Source organism: Chrysoperla carnea, chromosome 2, assembly GCF_905475395.1.
Source record: "Chrysoperla carnea chromosome 2, inChrCarn1.1, whole genome shotgun sequence".
NCBI classification, from domain to species: domain Eukaryota; kingdom Metazoa; phylum Arthropoda; class Insecta; order Neuroptera; family Chrysopidae; genus Chrysoperla; species Chrysoperla carnea.
Window position 1 is genome coordinate 10908649 of NC_058338.1, and position 16719 is coordinate 10925367.

The following is a 16719-nucleotide window of genomic DNA, read 5'->3' on the forward strand; positions in this document are numbered from 1 at the left end:
TTACCTTATACATAGAGTTTTATCGAAATTAGAAACATAAATTTTTTTTCGATTTTTTCTAAGGGGTAAAAAAAATTGCAAAAAATCGAAAAAATTTTTTTGCCTCCGATATCGATAAAATTCATTGTATAAGGTAATTTTGACCCAAAAAATCCAAAAATCGGATTTATTTAATGATTGAGTGCGTGGTTTTTAAAACATAATCCAAAATTGGATACAAAGAGCGAGTTGAAGGGTATGCTATTTCTGTCATAGCTGAGTCGAAGATACCTGTTTCTCTTAATTATTTAAAAAATAAAGTCTTATATTGTTTTTCGATTTTTCTAACTATTCTTATAGTAGCAATTTAGTTCACAAAACATAATTTATTGGGAGAAAACTAGAAGGAATACCAATTACAAAACGGGAATAATATTAATAATACAACAAAAATTAAAAACACTTACCACACCGCACAGAACAACATTTAAAGGAAAAGAAATTGCAAAACTCACCTGAAACAGATTGAAAATAAAAATGTCATTATAAATATAAAAATAAAATATATAAAAAAATTCAATAATTTAAAGAATTTAAATAATTAAGATAATTAAGTGGCAAGTTATAATAAATGTCTGGCAATAATTATGTTAAACATCTGTAAACTTATTTTTTTTTATAAATAAAAGTTGCATAATAATAAAATATAGTATCAAATAGAGTATCATTTTCGGTCCAGTTTTGTTCGTTTGTAGTCTGTCTGACAACAATTTGACATTTTGCGAAAGTGAATTGAACTGTATAGTAAGTAACAATAAAAACGGTATCACGGAGGACAGGCGTGTCCACCACAAAACAGTATGCTATACTATATGCTATATGTTATACCGGGTGTGCAACGTTAAACGGTGTAAGGGCAAATATTCGATTGGATAACTATTATCAAATTAAGTTTCCAAATTAGAATATTAAAAAATTTCCTTTGAATAGTTCAAGGATATTTTATCATAGTTTTAAAATCACCGTAGTAAGAACGTTTTTTAAATTTCTAAGCGCTTATGAAACTGCACCAATTATAATAGATATACAACATACATACAACCGAATTGCTCATCTTAAAAAAGGACAATCTTAGATGGAGGGAAGAACGTACTTGTGGTACTACAAGGCAGATATGGCCTGGGTACAATCGTAGGCGTTCCGAAGATCACATATCACTTCCAAGGGCGGCAATTAGCAAAGTTGTTGCGACTATTACAGGACACTGGTTGTGCGGCAGGCATGCTGAATGTCTGGACCTGACAGTGTATCAGGACTACTGCAGGAGCTGTCACAGTAGTGAGAGTAAAGAGGAGGAGACATTCACTCATCTTCTCTGTCACTCCCCAGCTCTTGCCATGAGAAGATGGACTTACTTGAGCCAGCCTCTCTTTGACGACTTCTCCAACCTAAAGTCCGTCGACTTCAAAGTACTCCTGCTGTTCGTAAATAGCTCCAAATGGATCATGGAGTAGTTGCTAGGGATGGGTCAATCCTCTTTCGGTATCACAACGGACCCTATGGTTTAAGTATGTCCCAACCTAGGACAGCCACTCTTACCTAACCTAACCTATTAGAATCTAAATTTACCATAAAAGCAACTTTTGTTTTATTTATTTTTCGAGTGGTTAGCTACAAAACGAGCTATTAGCCGTAATAGATTAAAATGATTCACTCTGTATTTTGTATAGGAAATAGGTATAACTTGTAATACTATATACTTAATACACTGTTTCGTAATATATACTATGAGTTTGTGGTTAAAAGACCACTAAGAGACATTCAGGGGGTTAGCAGAGATAAGGATAGTGAAGGTGGATGAACGAATGATCAAGGACTTTTAGGATAATTGACAAGCCGCGTAGACGGGTAGTAATTTATAAAATGAAATTGGAGAATTTCTGTGCCATAATTGACAAGGTAGGCTGCGATTAATAAATCTATAGTAATAAAGATTTTACTTAGTACACCCAGTAGGTGTTATATGCATTATGGCATAATGGTCATAACGTGTACATAATATTAGAGTGAAGGTTACAAATATATTCATCGACATCATCTACAGGCTTGTAATAACCACAAGAAATAAACAAATACAAAATGATGTCTTGTTGCTTTTTTGAATGGGGAGTAAGTAAAACAACTAAAAAGTAGAGAGACGTCCTTGCGAAATCAACGATTGGTATAAAATACGATCTGATTCTTTAAACTGCATCATTCGATCATCGAACTTAGTTAGAGAACTTTATTATTTATTTTTATTATTAAATTTATTTAAAAATAATGGCATTTAAGGTAAATGTTTTTAGAAAACCTTTGAAAATATTTTTGAGGTTTGAAAAAATCATTCAAAATATAAAAATTTTGTGCTTTTTTTTTTTTAATTGAAGTTCCAAAAATTGATTTTAAAACGATAAATTAATCATTCGTTGTTTGTTACAGTTATTGGTCTTCGCAGCTTGCGTTGCAATTGCACGCGCTGGATATGCCCCAGCAGCTTATGCCGCAGCTCCAGCAGCTTATGCCGCTGCCCCAGCTTTATCATATGCCGCCGCTCCAGCATATTCATATGCCGCTGCTCCAGCAGCTTATGCTGCACCAGCATATGCCGCAGCACCAGCTTACGCAAGATTAGCCGCTCCAGCTCCACTTGCATACGCCGCTGCCCCAGCTATTGCCAAAGTCGCTGCACCAGTTGCCGTTGCCCGTGCTGAACCATACGACCCAAATCCACAATACCAATTCTCATATGGTGTTTCAGACGCTTTAACTGGTGACCAAAAAAGCCAAACTGAAAGCCGAAGTGGTGATGTTGTACAAGGACAATACTCATTAGTCGAACCAGACGGTTCCCAACGTACTGTTGACTACACAGCTGACCCAGTTAACGGATTCAACGCTGTTGTAAGCAAATCTGGTCCAGCCGTAGCTGTCAAAGCTGTACAACCAGTTGCAGCTTACGCTGCCGCTCCAGCTTACGCTAAAGTAGCCGCTCCAGTTGCCTATGCTGCCGCTCCAGCATACGCTGCTCCAGCTGCCTACGCTGCCGCTCCAGCATACGCTGCCCCAGCTGCCTACGCTGCTGCACCAGCATTACTTAAATATCACTAAATGTTGTGATTTTTTATTGTGTTATTTCTGATTCTTCTCCACCCCACCTCGACTCTTTGTATGTAATTAATTATTGATTATTTTTATTTTTTTTAAATAAATTTTTCTTTTTGAAAATTTGTCTTTTTATTTATTTTTTTATAATTTGTATAAACAAGGTATAATTTGACAAAAATCTTCACAAAAATTATTTTATTTTCTGCTAAAACAAAACTTTTAATTTACTATGATTTGATTTTTTAAAAATATGTCTTCAAGTGTTTAGTATTTGAGTTCAAAAAGATTTCATTAATTATTATTAATTTATTAAATTAAACTGAATATTGAACGAACAACCACAAACAGTGCACTAACTAACCTCGAAGCCTTTTATCGATATTTCTGGACTTTTTGTCGCCAATGAAACAAATAGATTCATAAATAACATATCATAATAATTCAATGAATATGGAAAGGCCACTTATTTTAAAAAATTTTTATCATTAACGTTCATTCGTTTTAGAAATAGAGAAATCAAAGCATACTAGTTTGAAGGTCTGAAGAAAAAAAGTATTGCAGTGAATATCAGAAATTAATTGCATAAAACTTGAAAAGTTCATGGGCATTAAACAAAAAAACTAGCGCAGTCAAGGCTGACTCATCGTAAAGAATTGACGAAAACATACGTCGAATTTTTTAAAGTGATGTGGAAGAAAGTTATTCAATTATTCCGCTTTGTTGTTCCAAATAACTTACAATTCAAGATTATGTAAGAAATTGTCGTAATAGTCTCGGTATCTAAATTATTTCGAAATTTTGACGATGAACATGAATTTTCGAAAGAAAAGGTCCTAGAAAGGGGTCTTCCTTGACAGACGCCTTTATGATTTTGTTAGTTCGTTTGAAAGAAGGTACGACTTACATACGATTATAAATTCAACTAAATTTGTCAGATCGTGGAGGTTACCAAATGTTTATTTGATTTGAGAAATCAATCAATTCAGAAAAAAATATTTTACATTGGCGATTCTGTTGTAAAATTTCCCTTATATTTTCTCACTTCTGACGACTGAGCAAAAAGCTACTTCTTTTTCTCCTTACATTTTTACTACGAAACGTTCTCTCATGGTCCTGGCTCGTTTTCAAATTTTAAAGATAATAACCAGTGCTAGATCATTATTGAAAAAAGACCAAAATGCCATTTTGATAAATTAAAAGTATTAAGAGTAATCGTGTTCAGCGAATATTAATCGAATAATTTTATGTCTTTTTTGTAACGGTGAAATTTGTAAGTCTTCTCAACTAAATTGGTAGGTAAAGGTATAATTTCGATTAGGATTATATTCTCAATGATTATATTATTATACTCGTATTGTCCAAACCAAATGAAAACTATAATTAAATACAAACTGAACTAAGCTAAACCAATAATATACGATTTTAGTGCAAGATAATAAATTACAAGGAATTATGTAATGTAATCAATTCCTGACTGAGCTGAGCTGTGTAATGGTAATATAATATTAACAGACCATGAGCCTATAACATGAAACAAAATTCATCAATCATTCTTTTAGTTTGAAATTTTTGATCAAGTGCCAAATTTATGGAAAAGAAGTTTTCTGATTTTTGTGTCTCGATTTTTTTTATGTCTGCCTTGTATATATGATTAGAAAGTCATTGACGTAATACTTAGAGACAATGTTAGGAAGTTTGCAAATGTGGAAGGGGTTGACAAATAAAGTGTAATTTTTCGTTTTATTGAAACGGATTTTTGTTTTTTAGACTGTTGTAAGCCACAACCTACCATTTATTTCTGTGACTTGTATTGCCAGTGACAAGCTTGGAATATAAAAAACACACGATTTCCGAACGAAGTTTGACAGTGAAGTCTTAATAAGCAAACAAATTTCGCTTCTATTAGGATCACGGTCTATAAGGTTTACGTACCTATTACCTATGAGATTGTCAACCAAGTGAAATTCGTCAATAATTTTAATGGCTAATATACTATATATATATACTATATACTAGTTCGACCCCTGTGGAATTCCGCTCTTGTGACTACCGTAATCGGTGGCTCCCCTGTACCCTGTACTTAAAATAACATTTCGTAGGAAGTGGTGAAAAAAATCAAAAGTTCTTAGAATAGTGTCAGAAGAACACTTCACACAAGCTGTTACTATCTTCTTGACGTATTAGGAGAAAATCTAAAAAAACTATTTTATTCGAATCATCATGCATACATTTATTATTAAATTCCGCGATCAATTTTTCCTGAAAAGCCAGCATGATAACCTTGAAAAGGTGAGATTCAATGAGAGAAGGCAAAATTCATCTTATACTAGCAATCTTGGTCTCAGTAGCTTAAAACGTAGCTCTTGAGAGGTTGTTTTCAGTAAATTTTGTTCGTTTCTTATTACCATATCTTGAAGTTTTGTGAAAGTGATCAAATCCTTACAAAAATATTTATTATTATATTATTATTTAAATCAGCATTCAATATTAATGAATCTTGATAATAATTAATTTGGTTATACAGAAAAATGAGATTTTAATCGTGGCTCGCTTGTCGAATTTAAAGAAATTGAATTTTTTTGATTTTCGTGTTTTTCGGTCATTTTTTTTTATTGCATGATCGTCTATCGTAATTTTCCAAGATTCATTCATTGTGAATTCAAATCAGCCTTGAGTATACTCGATACCAATTTTCTATTTTTTAATAAATTATGAATAAAAATTATCTAATTGGCTAGGCATAATACATATTGGTAAAGAATTTCATTGTTTTACAATCGATCTAAATTTATATCGCATCATTTATCTAAAGCCTCATTTTCATTATGATACTACATCCATGGAACTGTTTTTATAATAATTGTTCTGAGATAGTAATGTTTATTCCGCAATCCCTTAAGGTATTTCCAATGAAAATATGACGCACGCAATACATTCCTAGTTCAACTTGGTGTTCGGTTGGTGCCTCGCATATCCTGCGAGAAATAACGAATAAACAGAGTGAAATTTTGACAATAAGTGAATTAGATGCAATCACTATCGACTACCCTCCTTTTAAAAAATGGACTCCACCTTCCAATTCATAGCTTTCCATTTCAAGGATCGACACTTTGTGGTTCATTCCAAAACCACACTTGGTCTAGTAAAAATGATTGTTATTGGCATGGCAACTAGGAGCATCGTGAAAATGAGGCTTAAGTGTTGTACAATAAATGTGTTTAGTTACCAACTACATCATCATCAGAGAGTGAAAATAATAATAAATGTGTAATGATAATGTATCTGACGACATCGTAGCGTAGTAAATCACTAGGTATATAGTAGGTATGTAACTATTATGTGGTGCTATTTGATAAATCCGGATCGAGACACATAATTGTTGAAGCAGGTTATATTGTGGTAACGCCCTTATAGTATTACTTTACCACTATGAACACTAAGACTAAATCTAAAATATATTTTATTTTATATAATGATCTTTATTCTATTCTATTCTAACAGATTCTACACACAAGAGCAGCGTAAACTAAGTAAATGTCAAAATAATATGTTGTAGTAAGTCCATGATAAAAAATTCTTTAATTAGCCGCAATGGATTATATACAACTTCAAGAAAAGTTATAATTTCGTATTTTTGCAAGGTTTTCCGTTCTTCTTTATTCTCGTACAATAGTATTAACATTGATATTAATATTTATACGATACTAACGTCACTCAAATTTTTTGCTTGTCCGGAACCCCTCTACTAGCACTTAAACTTTATGGTGTGGTATTAAAGTTCAAATTGACTTTTAATTATTATTACGAATCTTTGTAAGGGAATATAGAAACGTGTTGTTTTTAGACTTTTTCAGGCAATTTTTTTAATATTTCTCTCCGTAAGAACCATCCTAGTACCTCAAGAAATATTATTTAAAAAAAAATTAGCGAAATCGAGTAAGCTGCTCTCGAGATTTGCGCTTAGCAACACATTCACTGATTTATTTTTATATTATCGATTACAGTTGTAGTTACACAAGTAGTAACACAATTTGGAGTAAAATTTATTGCCTTAAACTTCACATATTATAAGCATTTCAATTTAATTAAAATCAGGATATCGAAAAGTTTTGTTTGTCGATAGCTTGCGGTGCCTTGCCAATACATTTATAAAAAGAACATTTGGTTTTGAATCGTGATAGAATTTAACAAATATTTTTTTCGAATGTCCACCGGTCCTACCGAGTGGCAGCCGAAAATGATCTTCATTATCTTTTTTTTGCGAAAAAGTGCTAGTTACGAAACCAATAGCTTATTTTTTTTTAAAATAGAAATTCACTAATACATTTACACCTACATTACATATGTAATCATCATGAATTAAAATTGTCTTTTCATGGAGATTGTATTCTTTTGTTGTAAATAATTATAAAGGTTTCCTGAACTTTGATCTTTTTTTGTTATTAGCTTATGGGTATATAAAAGAATGGAATTGAGTAATCTATGTCACTTGCTTCTATATAACCAAGCTTAGTCATTTGCTTATAAACAAGAGTCAAAAATATTTTAAAGTGCTCTTAAACACCAATTAAAAAATTATTTCATTCCAGTATTTAGAGATTTTGATAAACAATTGATCTGATCGATTGATTTTGAAACGACATATTGTATCAAATATTCCATGCTTTTAAACATTAAATTTTACATATGAAATGTGTGTTGTTGCTAATTTAAAATTATAATTCCTTCAATATTCCCTCGGGGCAGATAGGATATTAATACCTACCTTAATTTCAAAGTGATAGAGCAAAGAGTTTAATCGTAGTGCTTGAAGTTCAATTGTAACTTTAACCATTCTTACCTGGGAAACCAATTTTCTTTATAAATTGTTTTTTCCACTGAATGAATATTTAAAAGGATTCTTAGAAAAATTATAAAGTTTCACGTCAATCAAAGAATGTTTAAAATTTGTACATAACAGCTTTAAGAATATAATTATCTGATTCTTTTCTTCCATTTAATTAGCTTTAGATGTTTGAAAATAAAATATTTTATGATAATATGAAAGCAATAAATAAATATAGGTAAAGGTAGGTAAGTATTATAAATATGTACAAGGTATGCGTTTTTGAAAAAGAACTTGTTAATACCGCATGGCGTTAATAATCAATTTAATTGAAATTTATTAAAGATGGCTTTTATGTAATATTATCATTACAAATAATGTTCAATGTTCATCAATGATAGATTTTATATTTATATATAATTTTTATGGAAATATTATTTATCTGCCTGATACAAAATAATAATGCACTCATCTCAGACGAAGAAACGAATCACAAAAAATGAACAAAATTTGAAAAATTTGAGCAGAAAGTCGGATTTGAATACGGTTTTCGGCAGGCGATTCTTAAGAGTGTCAGGAAATTTTCTGACCTATTTTGGTAAATTTTTCGATAACCCCAGGAGGCGATGGGAATATCGTTGTACCAGGTACCTCGGGGACCATTTATGTCACGATGTTCGTATTTAGCGTCCCCAAAAAACCCCTGTGTAACGAGTTTGGACCAATTATAAAACAAATTTCCTGAAAACTTCAGTAGACAACGAGGGATCGTTTACCCAAAACAGAAAATTTACTAACGCTCTAACGAATCGAATGTCGAAAACATCATTGAAATCCGACTTACTGCTCTATTCGAACTTTACTTCTTCGTCTAAAGGGTCATCCTTGGAGTCTAATGGAATAAGCTGAATATTTGTACAAACCTTGATTTTGATAGTACAAATGTTGTCTCAAAAGTCACATATGGTCATGTGTCAGCATTTTTAGAGCATCATCGTCAGTTTTGGAGAACATCTCGTTTTCTTTGCCTTCAATCGTATTTACATTGATTATAGAAATTGTAGAGGATACTTGTAAAAGATCGGGTATTCTACGAGCATGACTTAATTGCTGCTAAAGCAAAATACCACACCGTTCGCTACAAGTAAGACAGCCGAAAGTGCCCTACAAGTAATGAAATTCTACGTCCTCTATTTCAAAAAAAATGTTTAGTGTGTAAAAAATAATTTCAGTCGAAATTTGTAGAAAATTTCATTTTCTACAAATTTTATAATAAACGAAAGGAAGTCAAAGGAAACGAAATATTCTCAAAAAACTTATTTTTGCTATCTTTGAGCTTGAATATCTGAAAATGACTGAGCTGACATGTGACCACACATGATTTTTGAGACAATATTTGTGTTAGAACTAATTTATGAATACTTAAGAATCCATCGCTCACTGATATAAACTTCCTAAGAAATTCGCCCTCAATATGTGAAAGTTTAATCATCTATATAGCATGTTATTTATCCCATTAAGATATATATTAAATGTTTTAATGAATACTGAAGATCAGGCACATGAACTCACCTAGAAAATAGTTTGATTTTAACGATGCGACGACGTTTGTATTAATAATAAAATCACAAAAAGTAAAAGGTAAACTATTTTAATTATATATTAAATCTAAAAATGGAGAAATATCTATCGTCAGTAGTCTTTCAACTTATTACAGTTAAAATTTTTAATTCTTCTTTGTTTCAATCGTTTGCTATAGAGAAGAGATACATAAGTAGATGAAGAAACTTAAACTTATTAAAAACAGAACAAAAATAAAAATGGAAAGAAAATCGTGTTGAAGATTAAAACGACATGAGTGACTGACTACGCAGCTGTTTAAGGAAATTCAAATACAAAAGACAACGAAATGGATAAAGTTCTTTCTCTCACTGTCATGTTTCAATTTAAAAAGTTTTTATCTTTGTTTGTAAAAAAGGAATCATATAAATTTCATTGAAAACTTATTATTATATATAAAGATGATTCTTTTAAAATTTCGTTTATATAATTAATTAGTTATCATTGACCTATTTTTTCCATACGAAGGTTTATCATCTGGATCGGTGGAACACCTAAAAACATCTCTACATTGCATACATCCTCTGAACAGCAAACAGCCGGATAATTTCACCGAGAACTATGGTCAACTTTTCAGAGCAAAAGCCAAGAATCATTCTTTTTTTTTACCTCTCTTGGCTAGTATGGTTATATTTTGGTTTACCAAGGCTTCTAAAACTAATAAAAATGGGAAATAAATTGGTTTATTTCTTTTAAGCCCGTGTTACGGTTTAAAGATATTAAGGCTCGTGAAATAAAAGTATCGTATTCATACAGCCCTTATTTTCCCAAGGAAAAGATTCTTTTTTGAAGGTAAATTGCAGCAACGAGAATAACCACAGGGGTTTCTAGGCTCCCTATGCAGCATTATTGTACGTAATGGTAGAGGATAGGCGCAAGTCGATAGCAGACTGTAATGTTTATTTAATCCGGCAACACTCGTATCAGCCATACGGTAATTTCTTATCACGAGAGGTTTGCTGGCGCCTTATTTAACATTGATTTTATGGTAAAACGGTAGATTGATGAAATGTTTTCATAGTTTTTTCCTGGACTAGTAGGTGAATATTTAAAAAAAAAAACTAAATAAATTAAAGTAAATTATTGAAAAAAAAGAACCGTTGTTTCCGACATATTGAGTATGTATGAGCACGCCATGCCACTGGGGACAAAAATTAAAAAAAAATATATTATTTCAATTTTGATGGTGTTATAACTTGACAATACGAAAAATAAGAACAAAATTTTCGATATCCGAGGTAATATTAAAAAAATGAAAATTTTGTTAAGTTATTTAGCTTTCGATATTTCGAAAACCAAGGCAGATATCGAATAATTGTATTCTTATTTTTTCTCTACGTTTATGAAATTCATAACCGGCTAGTAGCCGAGATTGTTAAGGCGTCTCATATTCATGGAATTAAAGTAATCAAAATCTACCTTGAAATACTTGAACATGTGAACACTGTTCGAAAGTTTGTTTATACAAATTTGCATGGGTATGGGTATGGAGGTTAGCGAGCCATGCTCGAGCACCGGGCCTCGAGGCAATGGTTCAGCCAAATAGACCCTTGTACTCTATCCCCGCTACGCTTTTCAGTGGATATTATAACCAACTGATGTACTGAAACCCAGGATTTTCCTAGCGCTGAGTTTCCTAATTTTTTTTGGTTCGACTATGGCCGGGCCAAACCATTTCCTTCGCTGCTGTATGAGCGCCGGGCAGTAACAGAGAAAGTGGATCGATGTTTCTTCTGAATTTTCTCCGCATCTGTCACACGCGGGAGATTGTCTTTTTCCAATCTGATGTTGGAACTTGTTCAGGTTATCATGCCCTGTGAGTAACTCTACGATGATTCTAATATCAGCTCTGTTTAATTTCAAGATCTCCTCGGCTCGGTTACCGAGCGAGTTTCCTTCACCCAACAGGCTTTTGGCGATTCGTCCTCCCACGTAGGGGGTCCATGCCTTTAATTGTTGGTTTTTCAGATTATCTCCTAATCTGTTAAGACCTTCTGCATAAGACAAATTTGCATACTCAAATCGTGTGATTTGTACACTAGCGTTTAAGCCTATTATAATTAGATAGAATCAATGAAGTTCATGTCACCCCTATAGATAGATATAAGAAATAAATAAAATAATATTTTTGTTGTTTGTTTTTATTTGATTTTCAAATAAATATTTGTTAAAATGAATTTGTTTTATAAATAAATTGAAATGAATTCAATTGAAAAACATTACATAATACAAGTGAGTTGAGTTAATACAGAAAGAAGTGTAATATGTTGATGTTGTTCGTTATTTTATTATATAAAATAATATTCAATATTGTTTGTTATACGTGTTCTGAAAATGATGAATCGAAATTTAATTAGATTTTTAAAATGTGTTTTAAAATATCTACAACAAATGCTTAAATACTATTTAAACAAAACAAAAACTAGGCTGTTCATGTAAGTGCAACCCTTATCATACACACATTCAGATCTCCAGATGATGAAAATAACTTTCCCTAACTGCCTAAAATACTGTTATATTAATTATTATATTGGAACTTGTGCAGGTTAGACTCAGCAAGCATGGGCAAACTTGGCTTAGAGAAGTCCCTCAGACTTCTGTAACTAACACACGGGTAAGACAGTCATAACCTAACCAGTGACAACAAAAAATACGAGTAGGACAGAGAGACCACATTTTGTTTTCTACCTATCTCATTACTATAAGAGAAACTGAGATAGGTAGAAGAATTGTATATCCGTCTCACTTCCTCCTGTATGAACAACGCGGACTTGGATAAAGAGACACATAATGAAGTTTATGGCACACAATAAAGTTATAACAATGATGATTTCCATTTAAAATAACTCCCTGCTCCTGCCTGGGTTAGAGGTTCAAAACGGACTTCCTATGCAAAAGGTACTGAAATCAATACCAATAAGGGATAAATTATTGTTTAAGTCATTTTATAAAGTATCAACATTTCCGGGTTTTTAACATTAATCGAATAATTTTAAGTTTAATTCTTCTCTTTCCCCAACGCTTCAATTTTTACGTTCTGTTTTTGTCTTTCTAGGCCATCTTGATGTTATTACGCAACGAATGGTCCAAATTCTAAATTACTATAAAAAAAAGTCCCCAAACTTATAAACATCAATCTAAAATGATGTTAATTAATTGTACTGACCATGAAAACTAAAGATATGCTGTAAATTTCGATTTAGATTTTCGGACCGTTTACCAGAATTTCCCCTTTCGGGAAGTTAAAACTAAACTGTTAATGTAGTAATGGGACTGCAACGTGGACTTTTATGATTCAAATTATGAAAATAGCTTGAACATTACAATACGCCCTTTGTATGAAAGAAGTTCCGAAATCTTCTCTTGAAAATTATCAAGAACTTCCCCTTTCGGGAAGTTTAAACTAAACTGTTAATGTAGTAATGGGACTGCGACGCGGGCTTTTATGATTCAGATTATGAAAATAGCTTGAACATTACAATACGCCCTTTGTATGAAAGAAGTTCCGAAAGCTTCTCTTGAAAATTATAAACGGAATCGTCCTTCAACAATCTAGCCATCTTTGTCCTGGAAGTGGAATTCATTTGAAAAAGTTCAAAATAAGGTAAAATCAGAACAAAATAATTTTGTGCTATTTATTAATAAACGAATTGTATTAATTTTGAATAATAACTTTCTATGAATTAGATTTCATTCAAGTTAAAAAGTTTTCACATGAATCACACTTTTCATTGAATTAAAACGTCGTAAAATATTCAAATAAAATATTTATTTAATATCATCATAACACATCCAGTATTAATTTACTTTTGAAATTTGTGTACTAAGAATTGTGAAATTTGTTTTTTCAATATCTTAAGGCTGTAGCTGTATAAAGAACAGGTGAATATAAAATATTATTGGAATAATTTTCAAATATTTTATCACTCGTTTTTCATTATAAAATAACTAGAATATTTTATTTATATAATAAAATTTATTAACTGACAGACTCGGAGAATTTCGTACTAAAGGTCGATTAATAAACATACAACAGCAAATACTATTACAAACCTTAAAAGTTGGCATGAATATTTCCCGAACTACTTTTGTTGCTCCAAATGAAGTCATTTGAAAGCATTCATTGTATTGTTTTGCATTCCCGGAACCCCTCTACTAACACTTAAAATTTAGGGTATGGTAAATTAAAGGTCAAATTTTACTTTTAATTATTATTACGAATCTTCTGTAAGGGAATATAGAAAAGTGTTGTTTTTAGACTTTTTCAAGCAAATTTTTTAAATTTTTCTCTCCGTAAGAACCTTCCTCGTACTTCATGGAATATTATAAAAAAAGAATTAGCGAAATCGGTTCAGCTGCTATCGAGATTTGCGCTTAGCAGCACATTCAGCAATTCATCTTATAGATTTATATATTCTTGTCACCAAGCTTGTAACTTTCATGATGAATTTTGTTATAGGTTCATGATTGTAAACGAAAAATAAGAATACAAATTTTCGATATTGGTTTTCGAAATATCGAAAGCTAAATAATTAAACAAAATTGGTTGGAAAATCTTCGTAGGCCTGTTTGTTATGTTTTCCGAAAAACTAAGCAAATGTATATTTTTATTTGGATTATTTTACTAAAGTTAAAATCAAAGCAGCAAACTGCTAAAATGAGGACTTAAACTTTTACGTCATCGTGAACCTGCAGGGCCCACATATGAACCACTTTAAGAATCACTGGTGTACAATATACAAAATTAAATTAAAAAAAGCCACTGAACATATATCACCAACTTAAGTTGTCACAACTTCTTACAAAATGAGATACAGAGATTATAAATGGGAGATTTTTAAGTGAAAATTCTATAATAACAATTAAACCTGTATACTAGATGTGTACTTAGTAAATGTTTGTTGTGTTTAGAGTTTTAGAACAACAAGCTTCAGCTAGTGCTTACTTACATCCATATATATTTATCTGTGATGATGCTATACAACGTTGACATTTTATAGTGTTGGACTGAATAAATAGCATCACAATGACAAAGTTCCGAAATAGCTGAAAATCATCAATTAATTGGAAGAACGACGTATTTAAGAGTCATATTTTGTTATTGCAGAAGTCCGTGTAATCTGACATCGGATTCGTCATCAGCAACCACAAACACCTTCGAATGGACAGTTTGGATTATAAATATTTAATTTGCAATTTTAGTGCCAAAAAAGTGAAATTTTTTTCCAAAAATGACTAGGCTATCGGAATTTGTGACAAAAACCGTTAATTTGACATGAGATTTGTAAACAGCGACCAAAAATACTTACTAGATAACAGTTTGGACAGTAAATACATAGTTTTCCATTTTTGTGCTAAAAAATGAAATTTCTTGTCAAAAATGGCACGATTTTTGAAACACGTTGCAGAATTTGTATAATCTGACATCCAATTCGTATTCAGCCAAAAATACCTACTAGATGGCAATTTTAAGCCAAAATAAACATTTCAAGAGACCATGGGAATTATCATATTTTCATAAACTAAGAAGAATTCGTGTTTCAAAAAATATAAAAAGTTTTAGTTTATAGAGCTAATAGCGGTATTTGAATCAATTTGAAAATCGTAATATTTTCATTCCAACATAGCTAAATATAAATAATTCCATCTTTATGTAACGTATTTGTAACGTAATGGAACGTTACATTTGTTAAAATGTACACGTAGTAACACAAACACACATATCTAGTCTCAACAACAACATAGTAAACAGTATTGTTACAGTTTTGTTACATGGAACAAAGAAGTTTTAGTTTATATTATGGTACATGAGAGTTTGTGAACTTTATGTGTAAATGTTAATAATAATAGGTGTACCAGATAAAAAAACTATGTACTGGTATATTTTAAGAACCCCACTCGTTCGTCAAAACTAGAACTAGTTTATTAGAAAATTTTAGAAAATGAATGAAGAGTTAGTATAATAAAGAACAAAACTTTAAACTTCCTTCGGTGTTTTTATAAATAAAAAACCAGTTTGTTTTATTCCTCCGTATTGTAAACTTTAAAACGTTTCAACATGACGGGTACAAAAAGTACAAGGAAGGATAGGTATTGAATAAGGTTAGGTTAGGTTAGATTATATTGGCAGTCCACGAAGGACACACTTAGGCTATAGAGCCCATTATGATACCATATATGTTTTTTACCATCTTTTCGCTGATTATTTCATTTATCAGCTCCTCAATTGTTCAGAGGCTGAGTACACTTCCTTCATGCATGATTCTTGCACTATACGAGCCCAACACAATTTTTGTTGTGACGGCGGAAATCGAACCCACTATCTACCGCGAACGGAATTGGCTACGCCTTAACCAACTTAGCTACTAGGTATTGAGTTGTTGCAGAAACATTTGCAACCTGCATTGTTTGAACGTGTGTGGAAATCATAATATTAATCTATTTCTCCTACGCAGTGGCGGATTTAACAGGTGGGCAGAACAAAAAAAAGTTAATAAATTTGGTGTTAAAACGAATGGAGCGTACGAACAGTGCTCATATATTGATTTAAAATATTTTCTACTCATTAATTTAATCAAACTTACCTAATACTTTGGACAAGAACTTGAGAATAGAGTACACAATTCAATGGGGGTGATCTAGAATTTCAAGCCCCTATGGAGATTTTTCTTAAATCCGCCACTATTTACCTCTTTTTCTCTGGTAGATAAAGCAACGAAATTTAACGTAACTAAAAATGAACAGTTATATAAGATTTGATTTGAAATAATTTCAGTGACCCAAGGGAATAAAAAAGGCTGGCTCTTTACTGGCAGCCCTGGTTCAGAGTCTTCTTTAAGGATGTATGAGCATGACAACAATGTTTGATTTAAAGGCTCAAAATTTGTTTTTAGGTAGTCTTTTACTCAAAGAATATGTGGTTAAAATTTCAGCTTAGGTATCCGTGCAAATTTTTAAGAAAAAAGTCATTAAAAATCGATATAAAATACATTGGCTCTTATGGAGGAATCTCAAAAAACGACATATTTTGGAAGTTTTTGATAATTTTCATTTGGAATGAATGAAAACAAATTTAAAAAAAGCTTTTTAATAGAAAGTAAACATATTAGCAATGAATTAGAAAAGAAAAAAACTAAGTGTCACCGTCC

The 16719-nt window shown here is 31.6% G+C and overlaps 2 protein-coding genes across 8 annotated transcripts in view; one reads left to right on the forward strand and one right to left on the reverse strand.

Moving 5' to 3' along the window:
- LOC123294017 (disks large 1 tumor suppressor protein) overlaps positions 1 to 16719 on the reverse strand; it is a 1177915-nt gene that overhangs the window by 466512 nt on the left and 694684 nt on the right. The gene's annotated exons all lie outside the window — the stretch shown is intronic.
- Positions 2280 to 3218, forward strand: LOC123294023 (cuticle protein 7-like). Its single transcript, XM_044875087.1, has 2 exons — positions 2280 to 2313; positions 2461 to 3218. The coding sequence occupies exons 1-2, from the start codon at positions 2302 to 2304 to the stop codon at positions 3127 to 3129; spliced, it is 681 nt and encodes a 226-aa protein (XP_044731022.1). The 5' UTR covers positions 2280 to 2301; the 3' UTR covers positions 3130 to 3218.